At 42.8% G+C, this 22,160-nt stretch overlaps 1 protein-coding gene across 6 annotated transcripts in view; it reads left to right on the plus strand.

The window, feature by feature from the left end:
* Nucleotides 1-21,762, plus strand: part of LOC135901932 (neprilysin-1-like) — an 80,851-nt gene extending 59,089 nt beyond the window's left edge. For 3 of the 6 annotated variants that reach the window (XM_070525253.1, XM_070525254.1, XM_070525255.1), the window contains 5 exons: nucleotides 125-190; nucleotides 5,328-5,432; nucleotides 5,556-5,632; nucleotides 13,894-14,099; nucleotides 21,465-21,762. In XM_070525253.1, the coding sequence (XP_070381354.1) occupies nucleotides 125-190; nucleotides 5,328-5,432; nucleotides 5,556-5,632; nucleotides 13,894-14,099; nucleotides 21,465-21,730 (720 nt within the window). In that variant the 3' untranslated portion in view covers nucleotides 21,731-21,762. Of the gene's footprint in view, nucleotides 1-124; nucleotides 191-277; nucleotides 343-5,327; nucleotides 5,433-5,555; nucleotides 5,633-9,188; nucleotides 9,436-13,893; nucleotides 14,100-21,464 lie in introns of those variants that run through there. The other 3 variants (XM_070525256.1, XM_065431773.1, XM_070525257.1) reach the window with 3 other exon arrangements.
* The last annotated feature ends 398 nt before the right edge of the window (nucleotides 21,763-22,160 follow it).

Genomic DNA, 22,160 nt, shown 5'->3' on the forward strand with positions numbered 1-22,160 from the left:
CATTCATTCATTCATTCATTCATTCATTCATTCATTCATTCATTCATTCATTCATTCATTCTGTTTGTTCTTCACAACATGACGTACTCATTGTAAAAGGAGCCATTTCCATTTCTCTCTGCAGCTGAATGGGAAAAACAGTGTCGGCGAAAACATTGCCGACAATGGCGGTATTCGAATGGCCTACAAGGTGAGTTTAATCGAGAACTTCGGCACTTTCTACGTCAAGGTCATACTTGAAAAAATTGCTATTTTACAATCACACTTTTGATCTCAGACAAAATTTCACAGGTAATTTATTCGCCAAGATTAGCAAATCTGGTAAATATCGCTTCTGAAGATATTTATGGTGGTCTGAACAACTCCTTACGCAAGGTGAGTGCGAACAATCCATGGGGACAAAAAAAAACATCGGAAGTAAGCTACGCCTTAGGCACTAAACACAATTGTCTACGACAGCAGCATTCGTTCACAAGGAAGACCACAGGCTTGTTTTTTGTCGCTTTCTTTTTTCCTCACTAATTGCCATCACCCATCACGGGAGCACCGCTAAGAAGCTAGCAGTTGTAGCGTTTTTGGTTGTAAAGGGAGAGGGTGCGATCGAAAATACTTATTAATTTAAAATAAGAATTTCACAAACAATAGCGCCATCAAATATTATGTAAATTATCTAATATTATCTAAAGAAAAGCGTTGTTTAGATCTCCGACTTCATTTTCTTTAACATGCCCGCAAGTTTTTGTCTTCAGGCATGTTGTGGAAATCGAAAGATATGCACAGACTTCAGCACTCTCGGACCGCCCATATATACGTAAAACGTTTAACACAATCAAATAGATAGCTTTATGGAACTTTAATTTCGCAGCAGTCGGACCAAGGTCTCCGTAATGTATATTCGCAAAACCTTTGTCCGCCACTCACAGACCTCACCATTGTGAGTATATATATATATATATATATATATATATATATATATATATATATATATATATATATATATATATATATATATATATATATATATATATATATATATATATATATATATATATATATATGGATAGAATTGAACATGCGCTCATGAACGGAGGAAGCCTAAAAACAGTGAAGAAACTAGGAATTGGCAAGAATCAGATGTATGCGTTACGAGACAAAGCCGGCAATATCATTACTAATATGGATGAGATAGTTCAAGTGGCTGAGGAGTTCTATAGAGATTCATACAGTACCAGTGGCACCCACGACGATAATGGAAGAGAAAAACGTCTAGAGGAATTCGAAATCCCGAAGGTAACGCCGGAAGAAGTAAAGAAAGCCTTAGGAGATTTGCAAAGGGGGAAGGCAGCTGGGGAGGATCAGGTAACAGCAGATTTATTGAAGGATGGTGGACAGATTGTTCTAGAGAAACTGGCCACCCTGTATACGCAATGCCTCATGACCTCGAGTGTACCGCAATATTGGAAGAACGCTAACATAATCCTAATCCATAAGAAAAGGGACGCCAAAGACTTGAAAAATTATAGACCGATCAGCTTACTGTCCATTGCCTACAAAGTATTTACTAAGGTAATCGCCAATGGAACCAGGAACAGCTTAGACTTTTGTCAACCAAAGCACCAGGCAGGAGTCCGTAAAGGCTACTCAACAATAGACCACATTCACACTATCAATCAGGTTATAGAGAAATATGCGGAATATAACCAACCCTTTTATATAGCTTTCATTGATTACGAGAAAGCGTTTGATTCAGTCGAAACCTCAGCAGTCATGGAGGCATTGCGGAATCAGGGTGTAGACTAGCCGTATGTAAACATACTGAAAGATATCCAAAGCGGCTACACAGCCACCGTAGTACTTCATAATGAAAGCAACAAAATCCAAATAAAAAAGCCGTCAGGCAGGGAGATACGATCTATCGAATGCTATTCACAGCGTCTTTACATGAGTTATTCAGAGACCTGGATTGGGAAGAATTTGGGATGAGAGTTAACGGAATATACCTTAGTAACTTGCGATTCGCTGATGATATTGCCTTGCTTAGTAACTCAGGGGACCAATTCGAATGCATGCTCACTGACCTGGAGAGGCAAAGCAGAAGAGTGGGTCTAAAAATTAATCTGCAGAAAACTAAAGTAATGCTTAACAACCTCGGGAGAGAACAGCAATTTGCAATAGGCAGCGAGGCACTGGAAGTCATAAGGGAATACATCTACTTAGGGCAGGTAGTGACGGCGGATCCGTATCATGAGACGGAAATAATCAGAAGAATAAGAATGGGCTGGGGTGCGTTTGGCAGGCATTCCCCAATCATGAACAGCAGGTTGCCATTATCCCTCAAGAGAAAAGTATATAATAGCTGTGTCTTACCAGTACTCACCTACGGGGCAGAAACGTAGAGGCTTACGAAAAGGGTTCTACTCAAATTGAGGATGACACAAAGAGCAATGGAAAGATGAATGTTAGGTTTAACGTTAAGGGATACGAAAAGAGCAGATTGGGTGAGGGAACAAACGCGAGTTAATGACATCTTAGTTGAAATTAAGAAAAAGAAATGGGCATGGGCAGGACATGTAATGAGGAGGGAAGATAACCGATGGTCATTAAGGCTTACGGACTGGATCCCAAGGGAAGGGAAGCGTAGCAGGGGGCGGCAGAAAGTTAGGTGGGTGGATGAGATTAAGAAGTTTGCAGGGACGGCATGGCCACAATTAGTACATTACCGGGGTTGTTGGAGAAGTATGGGAGAGGCCTTTTTCCTGCAGTGGGCGTAACCAGGCTGCTGCTCCTGCTGCCGCTGCTGCTGCTGCCGCTGCTGCTGCTGCTGCTGCTGCTGCTGCTGCTGCTGCTGCTGCTGCTGCTGCTGCTGATGATGATGATGATGCTGATGCTGATGATGATGATGATGATGTATAAACGACAAGGAAGTTCGTTAACTGAGGGGCCCAATTTTTATTAAATATACCCTAAGAAGCCAACAAACAATGACACCAAGGATAAATAGGGTAAATCACTTGTACTTACAAACTGATATAAAGAAATGATGAATTAATGAAAATCGACTAATGGAAACAACTAGCCGCAGGTGGGTAACGATCGCACGTCTTCGAATTACGTGTGCGGTTCTCCACCAGTTCAGCTACCACTGTGCCGTTTTCACATCCCCTGTGAGCCGCGGTAGCTTATACTTATACTCAGACATCCTACCCACATCGCGGTTATTAAATGAGTAATGAAAAAGAGAAGGAGAATATTTTTTACAGAAGGACATAAGGGCAGTTTCATCAAAGTTAATGTTCATTTGCTAGGTGTTGCACCACGTGCAACACCTAACAGATGACACTTGGAGGCGGTAATGATCATCAGTACAGTTAATAACTTGATATAAAACACAATCATCGGCATAAAGACGAGAGTCAGAGGAGATTTGAACAGAAAAATCATTTATGTATATTAAAGAAAGCAGTGGACCATGAACGGATCCTTCGGGCCTTCAGATGTCACATCAATGGCAGTAGAGTCGGTCGATCTGTAAGAGACAAATTGGAAACGAAGTGTAAGAAACCTTGAAATTCAGTTAACTAGTTTAGGATCATTTAGTACAGCGTCCAGTTTAGCAACGAGTTTAGGATGTAATTCTGCGCCAAATGCTTTAGTAGTCTATAAAGGTAGCGTCAACCTCGTTGCCAACAGCAAGGTCAAGGAATATGTCATGCGTAAAGTAACTGCGTTGGCGTATTAAAACCGCGCCTTAAAACCATGCTGTATATATTAGATAGCAGATTTTGGGATTCCAGGAAAAGCAGTGTGTGTTTATGAATCATCTGTTCTAAGATTTTGCATGACTGTAATGTTATAGAAATCGGTCTGTAGTTCGATAAAGACTGCTTATCACCGGATTTGTAAAGAAGCACTTTAGCTAACTTCCATGAGGAAAGAAGAGCAGTAGATTATAAAGATTTGTTGAATATGACCTTCAGATACATTGATGACTACAAGGGGTAGCGAGCCAAGAATGCATTGTGTATGCCGTCCGGGATGGTTCGTTTCTCGGTATCCAAGTTTAATACGAGGTTAGGAATGCCTTAATTGTTAGTGTCTATGTCAGTAATATCTTCTGATCTACCTACATTGGTGAGAGAAGGAATGAGGTTGTTATCGGTTCCAAATACGAACTGAGAATACTTGATGAAAGCATCCAAATTACTGAAGGATCAATGATGACGTTACTATCAATTTTGAGTGAAGTGGGTGAAGCATCGTGAGGTAAAATAGAAGACCAATATTTACGAGAGTCAGGCAGTTGAACGCAAAAAAAAAGAAATATTTGGCCGGTTGCAATGTCAAATTCTGTTCATTTTTTGCCTTATGAAACATGTCCAGGCTTATAGAACCGTTGTTTCGTTTAAAACGCCAAAGCCTATGGGCATGACGAGATAAATACAAGATGTCGCGAGTCATCCAAGGAAGGTTAGCTTCAGTTTTCTTAATTTTAATTAGCACAAATCGTTGGATGCATGACTTGACAAGATCCTCAAATTATTCAACAAAATAATTTACATCCTGTCTATCTGACAGAGAGCAAAACGTATCGAAATGATTAGATAAAGGATGAGTAATTTAATTTCCGTCCGCACGAGTGAACTAAGGGAAACCAGTAAACGTATAGGGTGATTTCGAAGTTGGAAAAGAGAGCGATGATAAAACACCTTTATGATCTGGAAGTTCGTCAATTACTTCGCAAGAGAAGTAAATTTTCGCAAGATCGGCGCTTAAGAAAAGCAAATCGAGGATGGAATTTAACCTAGTTTCACTAGAAGCAACTTGAGTGAGCCCAAAGGGTGAGGAAATGTTTATTAGTTCATTACGAATTGCTACGTCACGACCTGTTGTATTTAGCGATGGCCAATGGATGCAAGGAGCCTTGAAATCACCCGTGGAGATATATGGCGCTGAAGCAGCGCTAGTTAGGTACATAAAATTTGCAATAGCGTGAAGGACATCAAGGAAAAGAGCGCGCGGACTAGATATAACGCTAATTACAATGCACAGATAATTACAATGCAGTCGAAAACACAGGCAGGCAAGATAATAGTTTAATAGGTACTTTTACTAATGTGTTTTAATTGTCATCGCAGTTGTAACGAACCTTGTCAATGAACGCATGATCTTATGTTAACTTTAAGACAGAGCCATCGTTACGAAAATAATTGAGGCTTCCCAGATTTTTTCCCGAATAGACATAATCCTTGCAGAAAAATCTTCTGTTCAAGATTGTCAAGTCCTGCACAATGTGCTGAAGTTAGAGCCCCGATCTATTTATGTTCCAGGCTTATGAAAGATTACTGCAAGAAGAATGTCGTGGTGAAGACACTCGCCTACCTGGATTAACAAACTTATCTGGAAAGCAACTATTCTTTATTGCAGAAGCAATGGTATGAACTCCATTTCCAAATGTTGCTTTGGACAGCTAAATAAAGTTTTTTTTTTTTTTATCGGATAGCACCGTTCAAATAGGCTGTGGAGCATAACACTGACAGAGATGTTCTTTTCCACAGGTATGGTGCAGTCGATATCGTAAAGAGAGGCGACAGTCTCAAATTCAGTATGACCCACACAGCCCTGAAAAATACAGGTATGTATAAGCCTCTCCATTGTTACAGGGATAAAGCTGAGTGTAACGGCCAAGTGAGCAATAAGAAGCCATTCATCATAGTTATGGAAGCTTATCCATAAAAAGAGAAAAAAGAAAGTTATAGGAAAGCCCAATGCATGAGCCATGTTTTGAGGCCACAGCAGCAACAGCTTCTTAGCACTAGCCATAGGTCGGCAAATTGACTCATGAGTTCACTCACTGAAACTTACGCATACTGACCACTGAGTGAGTCCGAGTGGACGCGGCTGAATATAATTCAGATGAGTCTGATTCCGACTAAGCCTTAAGCGAAAACGAGAGTTTCTGAGTGAGTCTCAGCGAGTTCGGATTGCCCTGCTGATCTATAGTCAATACCTAAAATGTCATTACAAGAATCGCAGCCATGGCGGCAACGTGAAAATTTCGTCCAAGCAGCGCGCATCATGTTTCGAACGCTTGTACATAGGGCAAAAAATACGGAGCACGGAACCGTGTGACTGGCCCGTTATCGACAGCACAACGCCCCGATCGACGCGGCCTCCTCAATGTCGCTTCAACCCCCTTCTCCTATCTCTCTCTCTCAAACACACGATGCTCTCAAAGGCATGCCAGCTTTATATGTACGATTTTGTAGCGTCTTCCCGCAGCCGTCGCAGCGCCGGCAACGCAAGTATAGGCGCATACTGACCACTGAGTGAGTCCGAGTGGACGCGGCTGAATATAATTCAGATGAGTCTGATTCCGACTAAGCCTTAAGCGAAAACGAGAGTTTCTGAGTGAGTCTCAGCGAGTTCGGATTGCCCTGCTGATCTATAGTCAATACCTAAAATGCCATTACAAGAATTGCAGCCATGGCGGCAACGTGAAAATTTCGTCCAAGCAGCGCGCATCATGTTTCGAACGCTTGTACATAGGGCAAAAAATACGGAGCACGGAACCGTGTGACTGGCCCGTTATCGACAGCACAACGCCCCGATCGACGCGGCCTCCTCAATGTCGCTTCAACCCCCTTCTCCTATCTCTCTCTCTCAAACACACGACGCTCTCAAAGGCATGCCAGCTTTATATGTACGATTTTGTAGCGTCTTCCCGCAGCCGTCGCAGCGCCGGCAACGCAAGTATAGGCGACGCCCATTTAAAGCTTACGGCGCCTTTCCGGGACACGCTTCCACACTCCTCCCTGATTAAATACCAATAATTTTCGTTTTTCTTTCAAAAGCGTGTCTACTCTTCGCACCTCTGCAACGTGGTGGACGGGGTTTGAAAGCGAAGCCAGGAAAGCGGCGAGAGCTTCTTTGTCCTATTTTCCCGACACACACGTGCATGCGTGAGTGGGGCAAAAGAAATCTGGGGACTATTGCTCCTCGATATCTGCCATTGCCTAGGTACTACAAAGGAGGGAGCGCTTTGCTCCATTTGTCCCTAGCCAAGCAATTACAGAGTACAGCATGCGTGATGAACAAATCCCGATAGAGAGTCCGTAATGGTGAAGCGGCAGTTTTTTTCGTCCTCAGAGATTGGCCTGTGTCACTTGGGCGCACGTAACTTAATTTTGGCCACTTCTCAGTGTGCTATCGATGCTCTCACTATCACTAACCTAACGTAACTTAACCTAACCAAATTTAACCTAACTAGGTGTAACACCACATTCACACGATCGTTTTCAATGAGCACTGAAGCTAAATGCCGTTGAAAATTAATAAATGCCTTTGAAAACTTGTTCCCAGCTCCCACCGGCAACAAGATTTATTTCGGTCCACTGACGTTCCCGTATTTATTAAGACGGCAGCCTTAGGTGGCTGATAACCGCGATGGCTTCGAAAAAACACGTCGTCCGGTGTAGTGGTACGAAAACTGTCATCATCGGCAATCGATTATGCTTCCCACCCGCCGTAGTTGCTTAGTGGTTACGGCGTTGGGCTGCTAAGCACGGAGGTCGCACGAATCCCGGCGACGGCTGACTCATTTCGATGGGGGTGAAATGCGAAAACACTCGTGTACTTAGATTTAGGTTCACGTTAGAAAACCCTAGGTGGTGCAAATTTCCGCAACCACCACTATGGCGTGCCCCATAATCAAATCGTGGTTTTGGCACGTAAAATTTACCCCGTAATTTAGATTATACTCCCCTAAGCAAGCGAAATATGGAATGGCTTATTCCTGTCGTAATGCAGATGCTAATGAGCACTCAGCAAAAGAAAGCGTACAGTGCATACATTCATTGGAATCACGCACAGAATGTACAGAAACGACCCGCCGTGGTTGCTCAGTGGCTATGGTGTTGGGCTGCTGAGTGCGAGGTCGCAGGATCGAATCCCGGCCACGGCGGCCGCATTTCGATGGGGGCGAAATGCGAAAACACCCGTGTGCTTAGATTTAGGTGCACGTTAAAGAACCCCAGGTGGTCGAAATTTCCGGAATCCCCCACTACGGCGTGCCTCATAATCAGGAAGTGGTTTTGGCATATAAAACCCCATAATTTAATTACTGTGCATAAACGCGGCGTCTAGTCGAGTGGTACAAAAAAAAAGAACATTCACGTTACCTTCTAAGTTGCCCACACTCCCATGAACAAGCAAAACATTTCAATGGATCATACTCCCGTAAGGATGAAGCTGTAAGCACTCAACAAAATGAGGCGAACAGTACATACATTCATTGAAATAACCCTTACAACACACAGGACAGCATACGTTTCATTGCCCTGCTGAGAGGATGCAATGTAATGTGGAAGGGAAACGCCATTGGCGTGAGCCTGACCCCGCTATACGAGTGCGCGAAGCCTAAACTAAGCGTCGAAACGAGCCGAAGAAGCCGAACTGCGAAAGCAGCAACGCCACGATGCGCGACGGCACATGATCAATTCTGCAGCAGGCATTAGCCTTCACATGTTAGCAAGTAACATGCTGCCGAACTTTTTTAACAGGATGTAAGATTAATATTTCAATGTAACCCATTCTGACAAGATATTTGGACAATTTAATTATTTAATTTTGTCAATGCTTATTCCAGCTTCATGTGGTTGTTACTTGACTAAAATATGCAGTCCCTGCTTCCTGGTAAATCATCCGCTCCCCATATTTTATACATTCTACTTTCTACTCCCACAACGGTGAACCAAGAGTTGCAATTTCTTCTTTGTGTTTGCGCTGGTTTCACGCTATACAATGTTACCACAAATTTTAACGCACAGCGATCTTTAGCACCATCTCGTTCATTGCTTATCACTTATGTTGATAAAAACAAAAGACATATTACTTAAAATTTATTAGTCTCGATTTCAGGCACCCTCCAACAGTTTCAGGCGAACGATTTACAAAAGGAAAACAACACTGGTGTAGAAAGACTCTAAATTAGGTATCGGCATGCACTTTCGGAAACTAATATCATATTCAATTTTTACTCAACCGCTCACTGCATGCTACTTTGGGTATTTTCAACACTTTCCAAAGAACTAGCAATCCAAAAATACAATATTTATTATTATAATACGCAATTCAAGGTACTTTTCCGGGCATACTTGCTAAATGCAGTTCTGCTATTCTTTTTTGTGTAGAGCAAACATACCAATGCAAAACATGGAAGAATTTTCCGCGGTATTCAACTGTACTGATGGTTCGAAGATGAAACCAGAGCAACGGTGCAAGTTATGGTAAATTGTGCTAGTCCAGGATAATACAAGCAACGCAGAAAGAAGGAGGTCAAGATGGCAAATCACGTTACATGGATTAGACAAGTGACATTCGTGCTAAATAATCAACTTCCCAACTAAAGGATTTCATTACTTATTAAACAATACAACACTTCTGCATTCTGTTCGTTGTTCATTTACTGAGATATATCGAGGCATCTCTTTATAAAGTAAACTCCAAACATACTATGAAGGATTGAATGTGAAAGCTTGCTTGGAACCATAACACTTGCTCCAAATGTGGATAAGAAGCCAAAATTTAAACCACAGCGCCGTGGGGACAGTAACGTCTTTTATTTGACAATGCATTACACTCTTAAAACGATTGCACCCTTTGGGGTGTATATTTGTCCCACAACAATAATCGTCATCTGCCTTGCTTGCGTTTCCTTTCTTGAAAACTCGGCGCTGGCTACTTTCCTGTCGAGAATGGTGCGTCACACTGATAACGCGCATGCCGTTCGTGACTGGGAAGTACCGGGCTCACAGCGTTAAAGAAAGGAAACGTGGACAAGACAGATGACGATTATTGTTGTGGGACAAGATACGCCCCAGAGGGTGTAAATTTTTCTAAGAGTGTACTAGTCACGGTGCACGTCAGTAAATCTAACTTGAAAATCACTGAACAAACAGTTTATTAAATTATGCTAAATAACATGTTAAGCTAGGGATCCTGTCGCAATTTGCCGGTTGAAGCCACGGTGAGATACTCGAAGCACATTCCACTTAATAAAAAATGGCAGCGCAAGCAACGTTTATGTTCTATTTCTTCTGAAACTCTGGCACAAAACACGTTCTTATTTTACTTGGCGCTTTCTCTCAGTTTTCTGTGCGTGCTATTATTTTATGATAAATTGTAAGCTGGAACGCGGACGCATTCCTCCGTACATCTGCAGAGTATTATCTAGTGTGTTTATTCGACAGTTTGCGAACATAAAAGCGCTACGTTCAGCATAGTGGGAATTTGCAGAACGGAACACGAACGCTGCGTCATGCTTACGTGGCCCTCACGTGGCCGCCACAGGAAAAGTCTTGGCGTGCTGCTCTCGTAGTTCTAGTATGTCCGTGACAGAACAAGACGTCGCTTTCGATAAGGAAAAGGTGGCAGATACTGTGCCGTAATTTGGATAGGCATCAGGCTAGCAGGTTTGGATTCGCTTGGCTCGAGTTGTGAAAACAGGGGCCTTTAGGTGTATCTTCCATATGACACGCGATAGTTTTTACGTACATCTTACGTACGTGGGCACTGCCACGCTCTAAAAACCCTGTTGTGACACACGTTGCCACGTTCCGCGAAGCGCGTCCGTCTTATGCATCGACTTTCTTAAATTTTACGATTTCTCCATAAATGTTTCATGAACTATATGGAGTCAGTAAGCGTTTATTCTTTGTTAATTATTAACTATTACACATTGCTCACGCAGGGCGCCGCTATTGCGCCGCCGCAAAGGGAAGGCTATCTCTCCGTCAATGTCTCCAAAACATTTTAGGCTGTTTATTTTTGCAATGTGTGTCAGATTCTTCACGTATCTAGCCGCAGAATGCTCTAAGACCTTTGCCCGTGTCTGCGTCAAAATGGAGATAGTCGAAGGTTTGTCGCGAAAAGAACAAATGTTTGACATTATCAACGAGAAAACGTTCCTGTTGAAATTTCACTTTATTTTACTTAAATTATCGCTCCAAAAATCAGCAAAGACCGAACTGAAGCCCCCTTTCCCAAGCACCAGTCGCGAAGCGCAGTCGAATCTTCTGCGTCTACGTACGCCTCCGTATATTGTTTTTTTTTTTCGCTAAAGTTCAAGTACCTGTAGCCAACTAACATGCAGCCAAATTTTACATCGTTATTTGCTTTATCGCAGTGCCAACACGGCATGAATGGATGAGTGGTTCATCGCTCACATGGACGCCCTATTGGCCAGAAAGAACCAAAGGAAAGGCGACAAGAGGCTATTAAGCGAGGGAGGGGAAGGGGGTTGGGGAGAAGGAAGAAATATTCGATGTTTCGAATACGAATCGAATATTACCCACTATTCGTATCGGTATTCCAAAGAAAAAAAGTATTCGGTATGTCCCAACGTCCCAATAACTAACCAAACATTTTGGAAAAACTGACTTTTAAGTTCTGGCTACTCTTCTCCGTCTGCTAAACAATGTATCTCAAGTTAACAGAAGCAAAACAACGAAAAAAATTTTGGACGCAATGCAGAAACAAAATTGCTATTGGAAGCATTCTTTTCGGTTTCGTGGTGGAAGCCTACATGACAACCTGTGATGTTAACTTGCAGTCTGTCATTTAGTGTTTTTGGCAGTCGATTCAGCTAGCAGTTTTATGTTTTATGCTACAACCAGTGATGTTTTCCTTGCAATAGACCCTTTTGCATAGGTCTATGGAACATAAGTCCTTAAACAGCTTTCTATATTTTCCAACAACTTCTGATCTTTTTCGGCGACCATTTACCTAAAGTAAATCTACAACTAGCCACACAGCAGCCATTCGTCCGTAGAAAGTTTGTTTGCAACCAGGATCTATTAATGCAGCTTCCTTTAATAGAAGTTGCTGATATTGTGGTTAAAGATAGGAGGGCGCTTACGCTTCACCTTTAAGATTGGAATGCGATATCATTCGAAAATTTTTTGATGCTTCTCAGGGTTTCTGGAAACTGCAGCTTGTCTGAACGCAATGTTTACCGGAACGGAGGGGGAGGAGGAGGGGGGCGAACGCTGTGTTTCAGAAACGCGGCCTCTTGTGTGGCCCGATCCTAGAGCTGGTGCACAGCCGCGCAAAAAAAAATTGCATCATTTTCAGGTTTTTGTTAGTTCTGTTGCTTCTCTCTTTTAATATTTCACTCTAAGAAGATTTAGCATATAAGGCATGCGCTATCAGTGTTGCGTTTCACCACATTTCTTTTGTGGGCGGTCACTGTCAGAATTCAGAAGAATAACTTTGTCGAGAATGTATGACAAGGTATGAGCAACTTCAGTGACAGAATCGTGTGGCAATGTAACCCGCATATATTGCATGTCATATAGCAAGGCGTGGCGTATGCATATACCTAAATATATACGGAAATGTTCACTCACGGGTACTCTGGCGCCGGACGCCGAAGCCGACGCCGGATTTACACCGGATGTTACGACACCGAAGCTTTTACTTACATATTAAAAGCGCTTTTCCATAACGGTGTCATTTACAATCCATGGCGGAAATCCGATCTTTTTGGTCAATTTATTCAACTGAAAGAAAAAAATTTTTTGTCAGTTAGGCGTTCTTTTTGCGATATAATTCCGAAAGCTTTCTCGGCAAGAAGGACTGCTCGCTGATCTTGGCATCACCATTTGATTAAAACAGTATCTTCAGGTATGTGGACAGGGTACGTTTACTGTTGCTGTTATTTGCTACTGTTATTTGCATAAACACTGGCATGAAGATGCGAGACTATGGCGCCTAGGCACCTTGATGCTGCCTTCTATAGATTTGCACGCCAACTGGCAGTATGCAACCGCGATTTGTGGGAGTTTTTCATTCTTTTTGATGGCACAATTGTCCACATGAAATTCGTGCTTTTCTTTTTGTAGAATTGATGCCAATTTTAACCTTATGGCTCACATTTTAATCACTGTGGTCTTCATCGAACAGTCCCTCGCCTTTAGTAGGGAAACTTGGAGAAGTTGGTTTTATGGTCCTAGATAAACAATAGTGCTAACAAAAACAATGATGCAGAAAAAAACATGTGTGAGCTGTGCCGATTCCCTTGGTCCCCCTTTTTTTTAACGATGTTTTTGTGAAGTACTGCCTACCTAGAATGAGGGACTTCCGTTGGCCATTGATGCGGAGCTGCCCGCTATAAAACTAAATGCCATAGGGAACACTCGAACTTTGATCAAATTTTTTTATTATGACCGTGTGCTTACATTGATGATGTATGTGAAATTGTGGTCCGAAGTTGTAACAAGGTACAAAGAAGAAACACAATCCAAGACATAGAAAGGCTGTGTTTCCCTGTCCATTACTGCGACTAAATAGCGCAACTGACCACCCTTACCTATGTAATGCGTAAGAGAAACACTTGGCCGCTACTACTGAGCTTGGTGAATAATGCCTTGCGGATGACATAATAATGGGATAGGTATTATTAGGATACATCACGTACTCTTGGAGAGCTGACTGTCTGTGCATCTATCTGCACCTTCAACGAAACTCAAGCTTGGCACTACGGCACATTCTCGGCCCATGGCAAAGCATGATGGCGGGCCACGCGCCCTAATCAAACATTGTAAATCTGTTTCTCTCTCTCTTTACGTACATATATATATATATATATATATATATATATATATATATATATATATATATATATATATATATATAGTGTGTGTGTGTGTCAAACTGTAAGTGATGTTTAGTGTTTAGCTTTGTATATATAATAATCATCACCCAGCAAATGGAGTAGCATGTCCGGCTAACATCTCCAGCACATCTTCAATCTTGTTTTTCACTATCTGCCTATGTCTATAAAAGAAGGAGATTTAATAAAGAATGGTCCGGAAGTTTTTGTTGTGCTGGCCTCAGGTGGCGGCTCGAAGTCCTTGGCCTCGAGCGGCATCTTCGGCCCAGAGCTGGCCTGCCAACTTTTGAGAGCCACATCCCAGCGGGGGCGACGCCAACGGAGAAGGTCCCTGGCATCTCCCGCAGCCGGGCCGGCGTCGGGAAGAAGCGAGCTCGAGGCTTCCCGTACTCTGGCATCAGCCTTGAATATGGACACGTCGCGAACGGAGGTGGTTTCATTACCGTTGTTGCCGGCACATTCCCAGAGCATGTGTCGCAGTGTTGCTATCTGTCCGCACGTGTTCGTAGAACTAATTCCTAAGAAAGGCCGAGGACTCTTCGTCCTTAACGTGTACAGTAAACCCATGCTGGCAGCACAGATTCGGGGACCTGCTGCGGGGCACGCACGCGGCTTTCGGCGGTGAGCCTGTGCTTGTTGTTGTTGTACTAACGCGCCCCACGAAGCCTGGGGCTACGCCCGAGAAACACCCAAGCGCAAACGCCTTTGGGAAAACTGGCAAGAGCAAAGGCTTGTAACATTTTCCCGCCAACCTCAGTCTATGGGTAGTTCATCGTAGTCGAACGAGTTGCGCATCGGGTGGCTGTGCGGAGGGTACAGGGTTCGAAAACAACGCTTGGACCAACTTCAGTCACGGGGTATATGGCACTGTCTATCTATGTACCACTCTTCAACAAACCTCTTTGACGCCTACTTGGAGAACTTACTATGTGCCACTCGGCCAGTGGTGCTCCTAATGAGCCTCTTTGATTCCCACATGGGTCGCCGGATTATGTGACATATTATGTGTTCGCATCTTTAATGAACTTTGACGTTAAATTAAGTAAGCAGTAACGTGCCTCTGGGTATGTCACTGTACAATGGCAAACACTGTCATTTAAGTTTTTCCGGGGATAGCAGGAAACAACTCCGCACAGTGCGTGTGTTTTAAGGCGGCGACGCCAGATGGCGCAGTGTGCTCAGTAATAACCGTGAGATAGGAGCCCGGTTGCAAGCATGTTGCGACGTTGGCAATATGGTATTTCGCTACATCGCTCCAATGATAAACGCATTGCCGACATTCATCCTGAAATATGTTATGCCTGATCTTTGGTCCTGCTAAAGAAGTCTTTATAGGGTGTAAAATAAAATACTGGGTGCATGAACCAGTCGAGTCTACGGTCGAACATCGCTGCGACATTGCGGAGCGCAAGAAGAAACGTAATGTACCACACGGGAATTTGGTATACTAGAGATAATACGTGCCGGAAAATACCAGCGTAATCAACTCTGTACAGTTCTAAAGTACGATATAGCTCGTAATATGAAAAGCAAGGATTTCGTGAAGTCTCCTTGAAAGCAAATGCGAATCACGACAAACACAATTGGCGAATACAAATAAAAAACACCTGTGATATGCCACTAATGATGTGTAACGTTGTACCTTCCTGACAGCTGTTTCCTTTGTGCTGCCGGTCAACCACTCCCTTGTGGAAAGCGAGTCTCTGAAGGTCGCCGTTATATTATCTATCATCATTTCGACCTAACAGGAGGCAAAACGAAATACGCTGTTACATGATTTCTACAATACAAAACTTGGCAAATCACTGCCCATGGGTCCCCGCATAAGTTTCATTATTTGATATAGTGAAATGAAGAACTGCGCAAATTTCCTACACCAGACATATTTTGTCTCCGTTTTGTAGAATCAATAGGCATTGAGTATTTTTTACTGATTTAATATCGTTGCCAAATGACAAAATAAGAACATATTAAGCGTAATTTTCTGGAAGGCTTTAGAGGCAAAGGGAATTGGAGAAGGAAGCGTCGGACTTAAGTTTTTATACAGGAATTTGGACATCCCTAGTGTAAACAAAAACAAATATTGAACACAGCTAAATCTTTCACTATGAATTTGACTGAGTAGTTATTTCAATGCAGATGGTGCATTCTAAAAGTTGCGACTTATGTGCCCTAGTACTCGAGGAGCATTATTAGCGACGCATTCAATGTGAAGCGCGCATGATAGGTGTTTTATGAATACCCGAGCACTTAACCTAATTCACTGTTTCAAGGCTTACATTCTCAAGATAGGATGGTAACGGGCTGTTATAACTTCTAGGTATGCATGACTTTACATTTATTAACACTTCAAGGGACCCTTAAGCAAAAAAATGATTTTTTCTGCATCAGTAAATCACCTTTCTACGGCACCAAAGCACCACTCTTACCACGGCAAGACGCTTGGTAAGCCAGAAAAAGCGCACAAACGACAGAACAGTGGCGACGCCTCCTTCAAGTTCCGGCACCCGGCCGTTGGGACGTCATGGATTTTCATGGCATCTTCTAGGCGCTACTAATTATATGTAGCAGTACAGACTGACTACATTGTGTTCTAACGGAACTAAATATTCAACATGGCAAATTTCGGGAACCTTAACTCGGCCAAAGCTGTAGAAATGCGAAAACATACTTTGGAAACCCAGACGTCACACTGACGTACCGGTATCGGGATTTCGGCGCGAAATTCATATACTGATACTTCGACCTTCATTTTCTCATCCAATAATCAAACTATTATTTTGAAATGACTGTCTGCAGGGTTCCCACATGGTGCTTTATTAGTCTAAACTGATTTCCTGTATCGCTTTAGTATCCCTTTAAATCCATTCACCGCGTACAGGACCAAATAATTATTGTATTTAGGTGACATTCCAGGCAGGAACGGTCGTTATCATAAGATATATCGCGAAATGTGAACGAATCATCAGGAAAAGGTGAATTCGAAGTTGGAAGTGAGGTCGTTAATGTAGACTGAATTGACGCAGGACCTTTCGGAAACAGAAGGGTAACATATTGTTTTGTAAGCATCGCTGCCGTTTCAGCTTACTCTTTTGCGTTCGCATGCCATTTCATGTCGGACAGAACACTGGCTTGCCTAAAAAGGACATCATTGGCGTTTTCAATCATGCTGACAATTTTTGTTCCCCAACTAGGGGTGCTATAACCTAAAACTATTCCAAACTTTTTTATTCCATTTCTGAAATCAGCCCTCCGTGATTGGTCAAAATGTTTTTGGACCACTCCCACTTCTCCTGTCTGTCACGCGACGTCACCAAAACCGCGATAGCACCCCATCTGATATGACGTGCGCACACTGATTACATAAGATTTGACCCAACAAAAGAAAACTGGTTATTTCTGATTCGACTCCTTTTCGCCGTCAGCCCTCGGCTATTGGTCAAAAGTTTTCGGGCTGCGCCCACTTCACCTGCCTGTCACGCGACGTCAGGAAACCGCGAAAACTCATCGCGTCAAAGTAACGTGTACGCGTTCGAGATTCATTAATATGCCGAACAAAACTTTTTTTTTTCTGAAAAGCCGCAGGCTGCCCGTTCCGAAAGAAATAAAAGATGGCTGCCGCCAATCGCTCAGGCACTGGCTCTCGCACCTGCCAGAGATCATGGGTTTATTTGCGTGTTATAAAACTTTTTGCGCGGTCGTGTAACGTTTTCGAGCACTTTCGGCACTTTTACGACCTCGTTCTGCCAACTCTTCTTTGCTGAGGATCCGTTTTAGCGTCATTTTTAAGCTTCCGTTGCATGCCGCCGCGATTGTCGACGAGCCCCGGCAAGTTAAGTAAGGGAAAGCGGAGCAATTGCAGATTCCTGCACCACCGTCTTCATCGGGTTATCCATTTTCAGTGCAGTAACTCGACCCTATCGAATCCCTCTCCACTTGAGTGTGCTCCTCGCCACTAGTGAGCCAATAAGACAAGAGAAGCTGCTGAGTGTAGGCAGTGTTGTTCGTTTTTGAAGTAAACAAAAGTGACCTCCTATGAACGAGGACATCGTTTGATCGGTATGTTGGAAGGAAAACATATTCAAGAACGACGTTAGAAGGAAAACATATTCGAGTAGTTTGACGTTGTAGGGCCCAGATCATAAGGTCCACGATTTCTTTCGTAAGTAAGTTCGGGCTGTGACATTTATGAGACTGCATGCGGATTCACGATGGCCGTGAAGAAAGTGCAGCGAGCCTATGAAACAGCGGCCACTCTCAAAAAAGGTCGCGATATGCGTGCGTCACAGCATTCGCGGAATGAACGTATTAAACCCCTCGGGGACGCTGTCTTGTACTACGGCGCGCTGACGACCTCAGAAGTCTTTAGACTTGACTGTTTCCTTCGAAAGAGAGTAAAAAAAAAACATCGACTCAACCGCCACGTAAGTGTTCTGCTACAGCTGCTGCTGGCGCAAGCCAGCTCATTATTTCACTTGACTATTCTGCTTACGAAACTTGTTCAAATTTTGAAATCGAAGATGTTCAGTAGCGAACGCGTGCGTGCTCGGCCGAAATTGCAAATTTAAAATCATCTTCGAGATAGCCGTCATTAAAATATATTGCGAAACATAAGCAAGAAAGTCCAAGGTATTATTTTTGATCAGCTGAGGTCGATAGCTCGAAGTAAAACTTAAAGCCAATAAACATAGTGCAAGGGCCTATTAGTGGCGTTAATACACTTGAGCGGTACTTCATTTGTGAGTAGTTAAGCAAGCAAAATAAATTTCTTGGGTTTTTCTTGGTAAATCAACGATCTGACCATGAGGCACGTCGTAGTGGGGGACTCTGGATTAATTTTCACCGCCAGGGAATCTTTAACGTGAGCTCAATGCAGGCCACACGGGTGTTTTTTTTTTAATTTCGCCAACATCGAAATGCGGCCACCGTCTCCTGGATTTGATACCGCGACCTAGGGCTTAGCAGAACAACGCCATAGCCACTAAGCCATCACGGTTGTTATGAAAAAAAAGTTATGAAACACTACAGTCAAAATATTTTACTGATATTACATTCCATTCCTCCTTGACGAGGACGAATAAAGAAATAATGAAATTCTTTTACGCCTAGATTTCTTTGATGTGAAATGGTACTTCGGCTTCCGATAGGTTACGGCAACGCCTGTGTGTTTTTAACATAGTTTGGGGACGGACGATGCATAGTGGTGTTAGTGATAAAAACACACGGCGGGAACTTCCCAGTATCAGCAGGTCTATTAAAGCCAATATGTAATAACCTAATTAACGTTTTCCTTGCAACGGCACACAAATTATTCATCAGCATTTTCTTTCCCGCAACATTTCTTTTGTTTTCGGCAACCATCTGTTTAGCGTTCTTGCGAAACTAGTCATGCAGCAACCATTTATTCATCGAATGTTTGTTCCCAACATGGCTCTAAAAATTTTGAGAATCTATTAGTGTAGTTTTTACTACTCATTGCAAACATGGTGCCTAATTAAAATAAAATAGATATCCCTGCTGTAGATACATGCGCCTGGTTTTGACTATTCCATATTGGATTCCTACTCGAAAAAAAGTATAGATTCGCCCACCCACACCATAAACACATAACTAAAAACGTGAAATAAAACACTGTTATAAATGTTCCTCGTGTAAGTCAGTGGTTCCTAACGGCAGTGTTTTGCGTAGGGCACGAAAGCAGGAGAGGAAGGACAGAGACGAGTAAAGAGCGCTTACTCCCAACAGATCTTTATTTGCGGACGAGCATGATATGTGTGCGTGGCAAACAGGAAATCGCCGTTATGAACCACCTCACCCAAGCCTCTCCTCTAAAAAGCCGGTGTATTGAGACGCTTGACTCGTTAGGCGCGTGGTACAGAACATAGGCGCGCATATCTGACGATGATGAGAGAATGTACGGCATACGCGTTACCCTATATGCGAAATTCGCTGAGCGTCTCTTGTACTGTGGTGTCATGGTGGGTGTCTACAGGGCTCAGCTCGTCGTACTTTTTTATTTAAATTTGTTTTAATGCTGAGTAAAGCTGCCGGCATGGTGGCTCAGCCGTAGTGGCTGAGTAACGCATTCGCGACTGAATGCTGCATTGTGCCATGGATTTGCCTTGCTGGCTTATGAAATCTTCGATTTCACCGATTCTCGCACAGTGCTTGAAATCTGAAAAACGTTTTCTTTTTCTGCCAGTAAAAAAATTGTAAATGAAAGGTAGCACGAATTAATCATTTGCCTTCATACCATGAAAGCAATCCGGACATTTTACGTTCGACTGATTCTACTAAAATTGACATTCACTTAAGTATCCTTACATGATTTCATGAGAAAGCCACTTTAATACACCTTAATTTACTTTCATCCAAATTTATACACCTTAATCTATCCTAATGTATCTTAGTTAAGCGTAATCCACCTTGAACCCGCCGTGGTTGCTCAGTGTCTATGGTGTTAGGCTGCTGAGCACGAGGTCGCGGGATCGAATCCCGGCCACGGCGGCCGCATTTCGATGGGGGCGAAATGCGAAAACACCCGTGTACTTAGATTTAGGTGCACGTTAAAGAACCCCAGGGGGTCGAAATTTCCGGAGTCCTCCACTACGGCGTGCCTCATAATCAGAAAGTGGTTTTGGCACGTAAAACCCCATAATATAATTTTTTTAATCCACCTTAATCCACGTTCACCTACCTTAATTCAATTCGATCTACATTATATCACATTAATCCACTCTGATCCACTTTAGTTTATTTTAATCCAATTTGATCCACCTTAGTTCACAACAGTTCACTTTAGTATATCTCAATCCCATTTATCCCCCATATTCTACCTCTATTCACGTTAATCCACCTTCATCCACTTTAATGCGCCTTAATCAACTTGAATTCATCTTCATTCACTTCACTTCACCTAAATCAACTTTACTCCACCTTAAGACACTCTGACTTGTTCTAATGCGAAACCATCCGTGTACATAGATTTAGGTGCATCTTAAAGAATCCCAGGTGGGTGCCTCAGAATCGGAAAGTGGTTTTGCCTCGTAAAACCCCATAATTTCAGAATCCTAGGCGGTCCAAATTTCCGAGCCACCCACTACGGCGCGCCTCATAATCAGGAAGCGGTTTTGGCGCGTAAAACTTCATAATCTAATTTTACTTTATAATTTTCGCATACACACGTGCAAGACGCCAATGATGATTTTTTCCTGCCATTCATGGCGGAAAACGCCGGTTTTTTTGCCTCATAGGACATATGATGCTTTCGCAATAAAAGCGAAATGTGACACGTCACCCACGCCCATGACTGGCTTACAAAGCGCCCTGTTCGTGCCATGCTTTCATTGTGGAAGGCAGGATCGATAAACATGATTTGTCATTATAGTCGGTGATAACAGAATACATGAAGAAATGAGGTAGCAAATTATTGGATCCTGCCCTCATTGGCAGTATCCAATGATTGAATTTCCGTATATTTGTTCTAACAGAATATACAAAGAAATCTAATAGCAAAATTATTGTGTTCTCCTGTATTACCCTATAGAATAAATTAATTGAGCAATTAATACATTAATAATTCATTGGGTGACGTGTAGCATATGTGTTCAAATATCATATATTAACGCAGCGCAAAAGTATTTCTTCCGCTTGAAAGGTCACCAGTGACGTCCGAAAATGCTCTCTCCGCCACATTAAAGGTCATATCGGCAACATTGCTGACGAACGTTTCTTACCTGCGTTTTGCGAACTGACCACAACATTTGTTCTTTCATCTTCTTTTTCATTTTTATAGAAGACGGAAGAACAGCCATGAATGTCATGACGTTTGCCAGCGTGATGACCTTTCTGTCATCTTCAATCCCAACGACAGCCCAAAACCCACAAGGCAAGTTTCTGACACTATCATTCGCGGTAATGACATTTACTGTACAGCTCAAGCGCGCGAGTTTTCAACACGACATTTTTCAGCCATACACCAACTGCATACGAACTCTTGCAAATGTCAGCTACGATCGCCTCACTAAGTGCTGTGTTTGTAGCAACGGACAAATGACATAACAATAAAAGCTGCTGTCATCTCAAAGCATAGGTCCATTTGGTAAATATTCTGGTATGTACGTCCATCTGCACGAGGCCTACAAATGTACTAGGTACATGTTGTTCTCTACAGAATTCCGCAATAAAAAAAAAGACACAGTACCTGAGTGCCCTCATTGCAACACATATAGACCTTTGAGCCATTAATAAAGCGAAGCCACTTACTAAAGCGAAGTTTTCTTTGCCTTTTTCTCAGGCGTTTAACACGTCTACTCGGTCGCCTTCTTGCCGACTAAGGTGGACCTGTCATGGGCGCAGTGCAATAGTAAACTGGGTGGATACCGGACATGATCAAATTAAAAATGCGCCGATCTCTAAGGGAGGGTAATCCATGGTAGCGTGCCTAACTTAGATCAATTCGTTGAATCTCCTCATCTAGCCGTCTTATACT

Source organism: Dermacentor albipictus, chromosome 9 (assembly GCF_038994185.2).
Source record: "Dermacentor albipictus isolate Rhodes 1998 colony chromosome 9, USDA_Dalb.pri_finalv2, whole genome shotgun sequence".
In the NCBI taxonomy this organism is placed as follows: Eukaryota; Metazoa; Arthropoda; class Arachnida; order Ixodida; family Ixodidae; genus Dermacentor; species Dermacentor albipictus.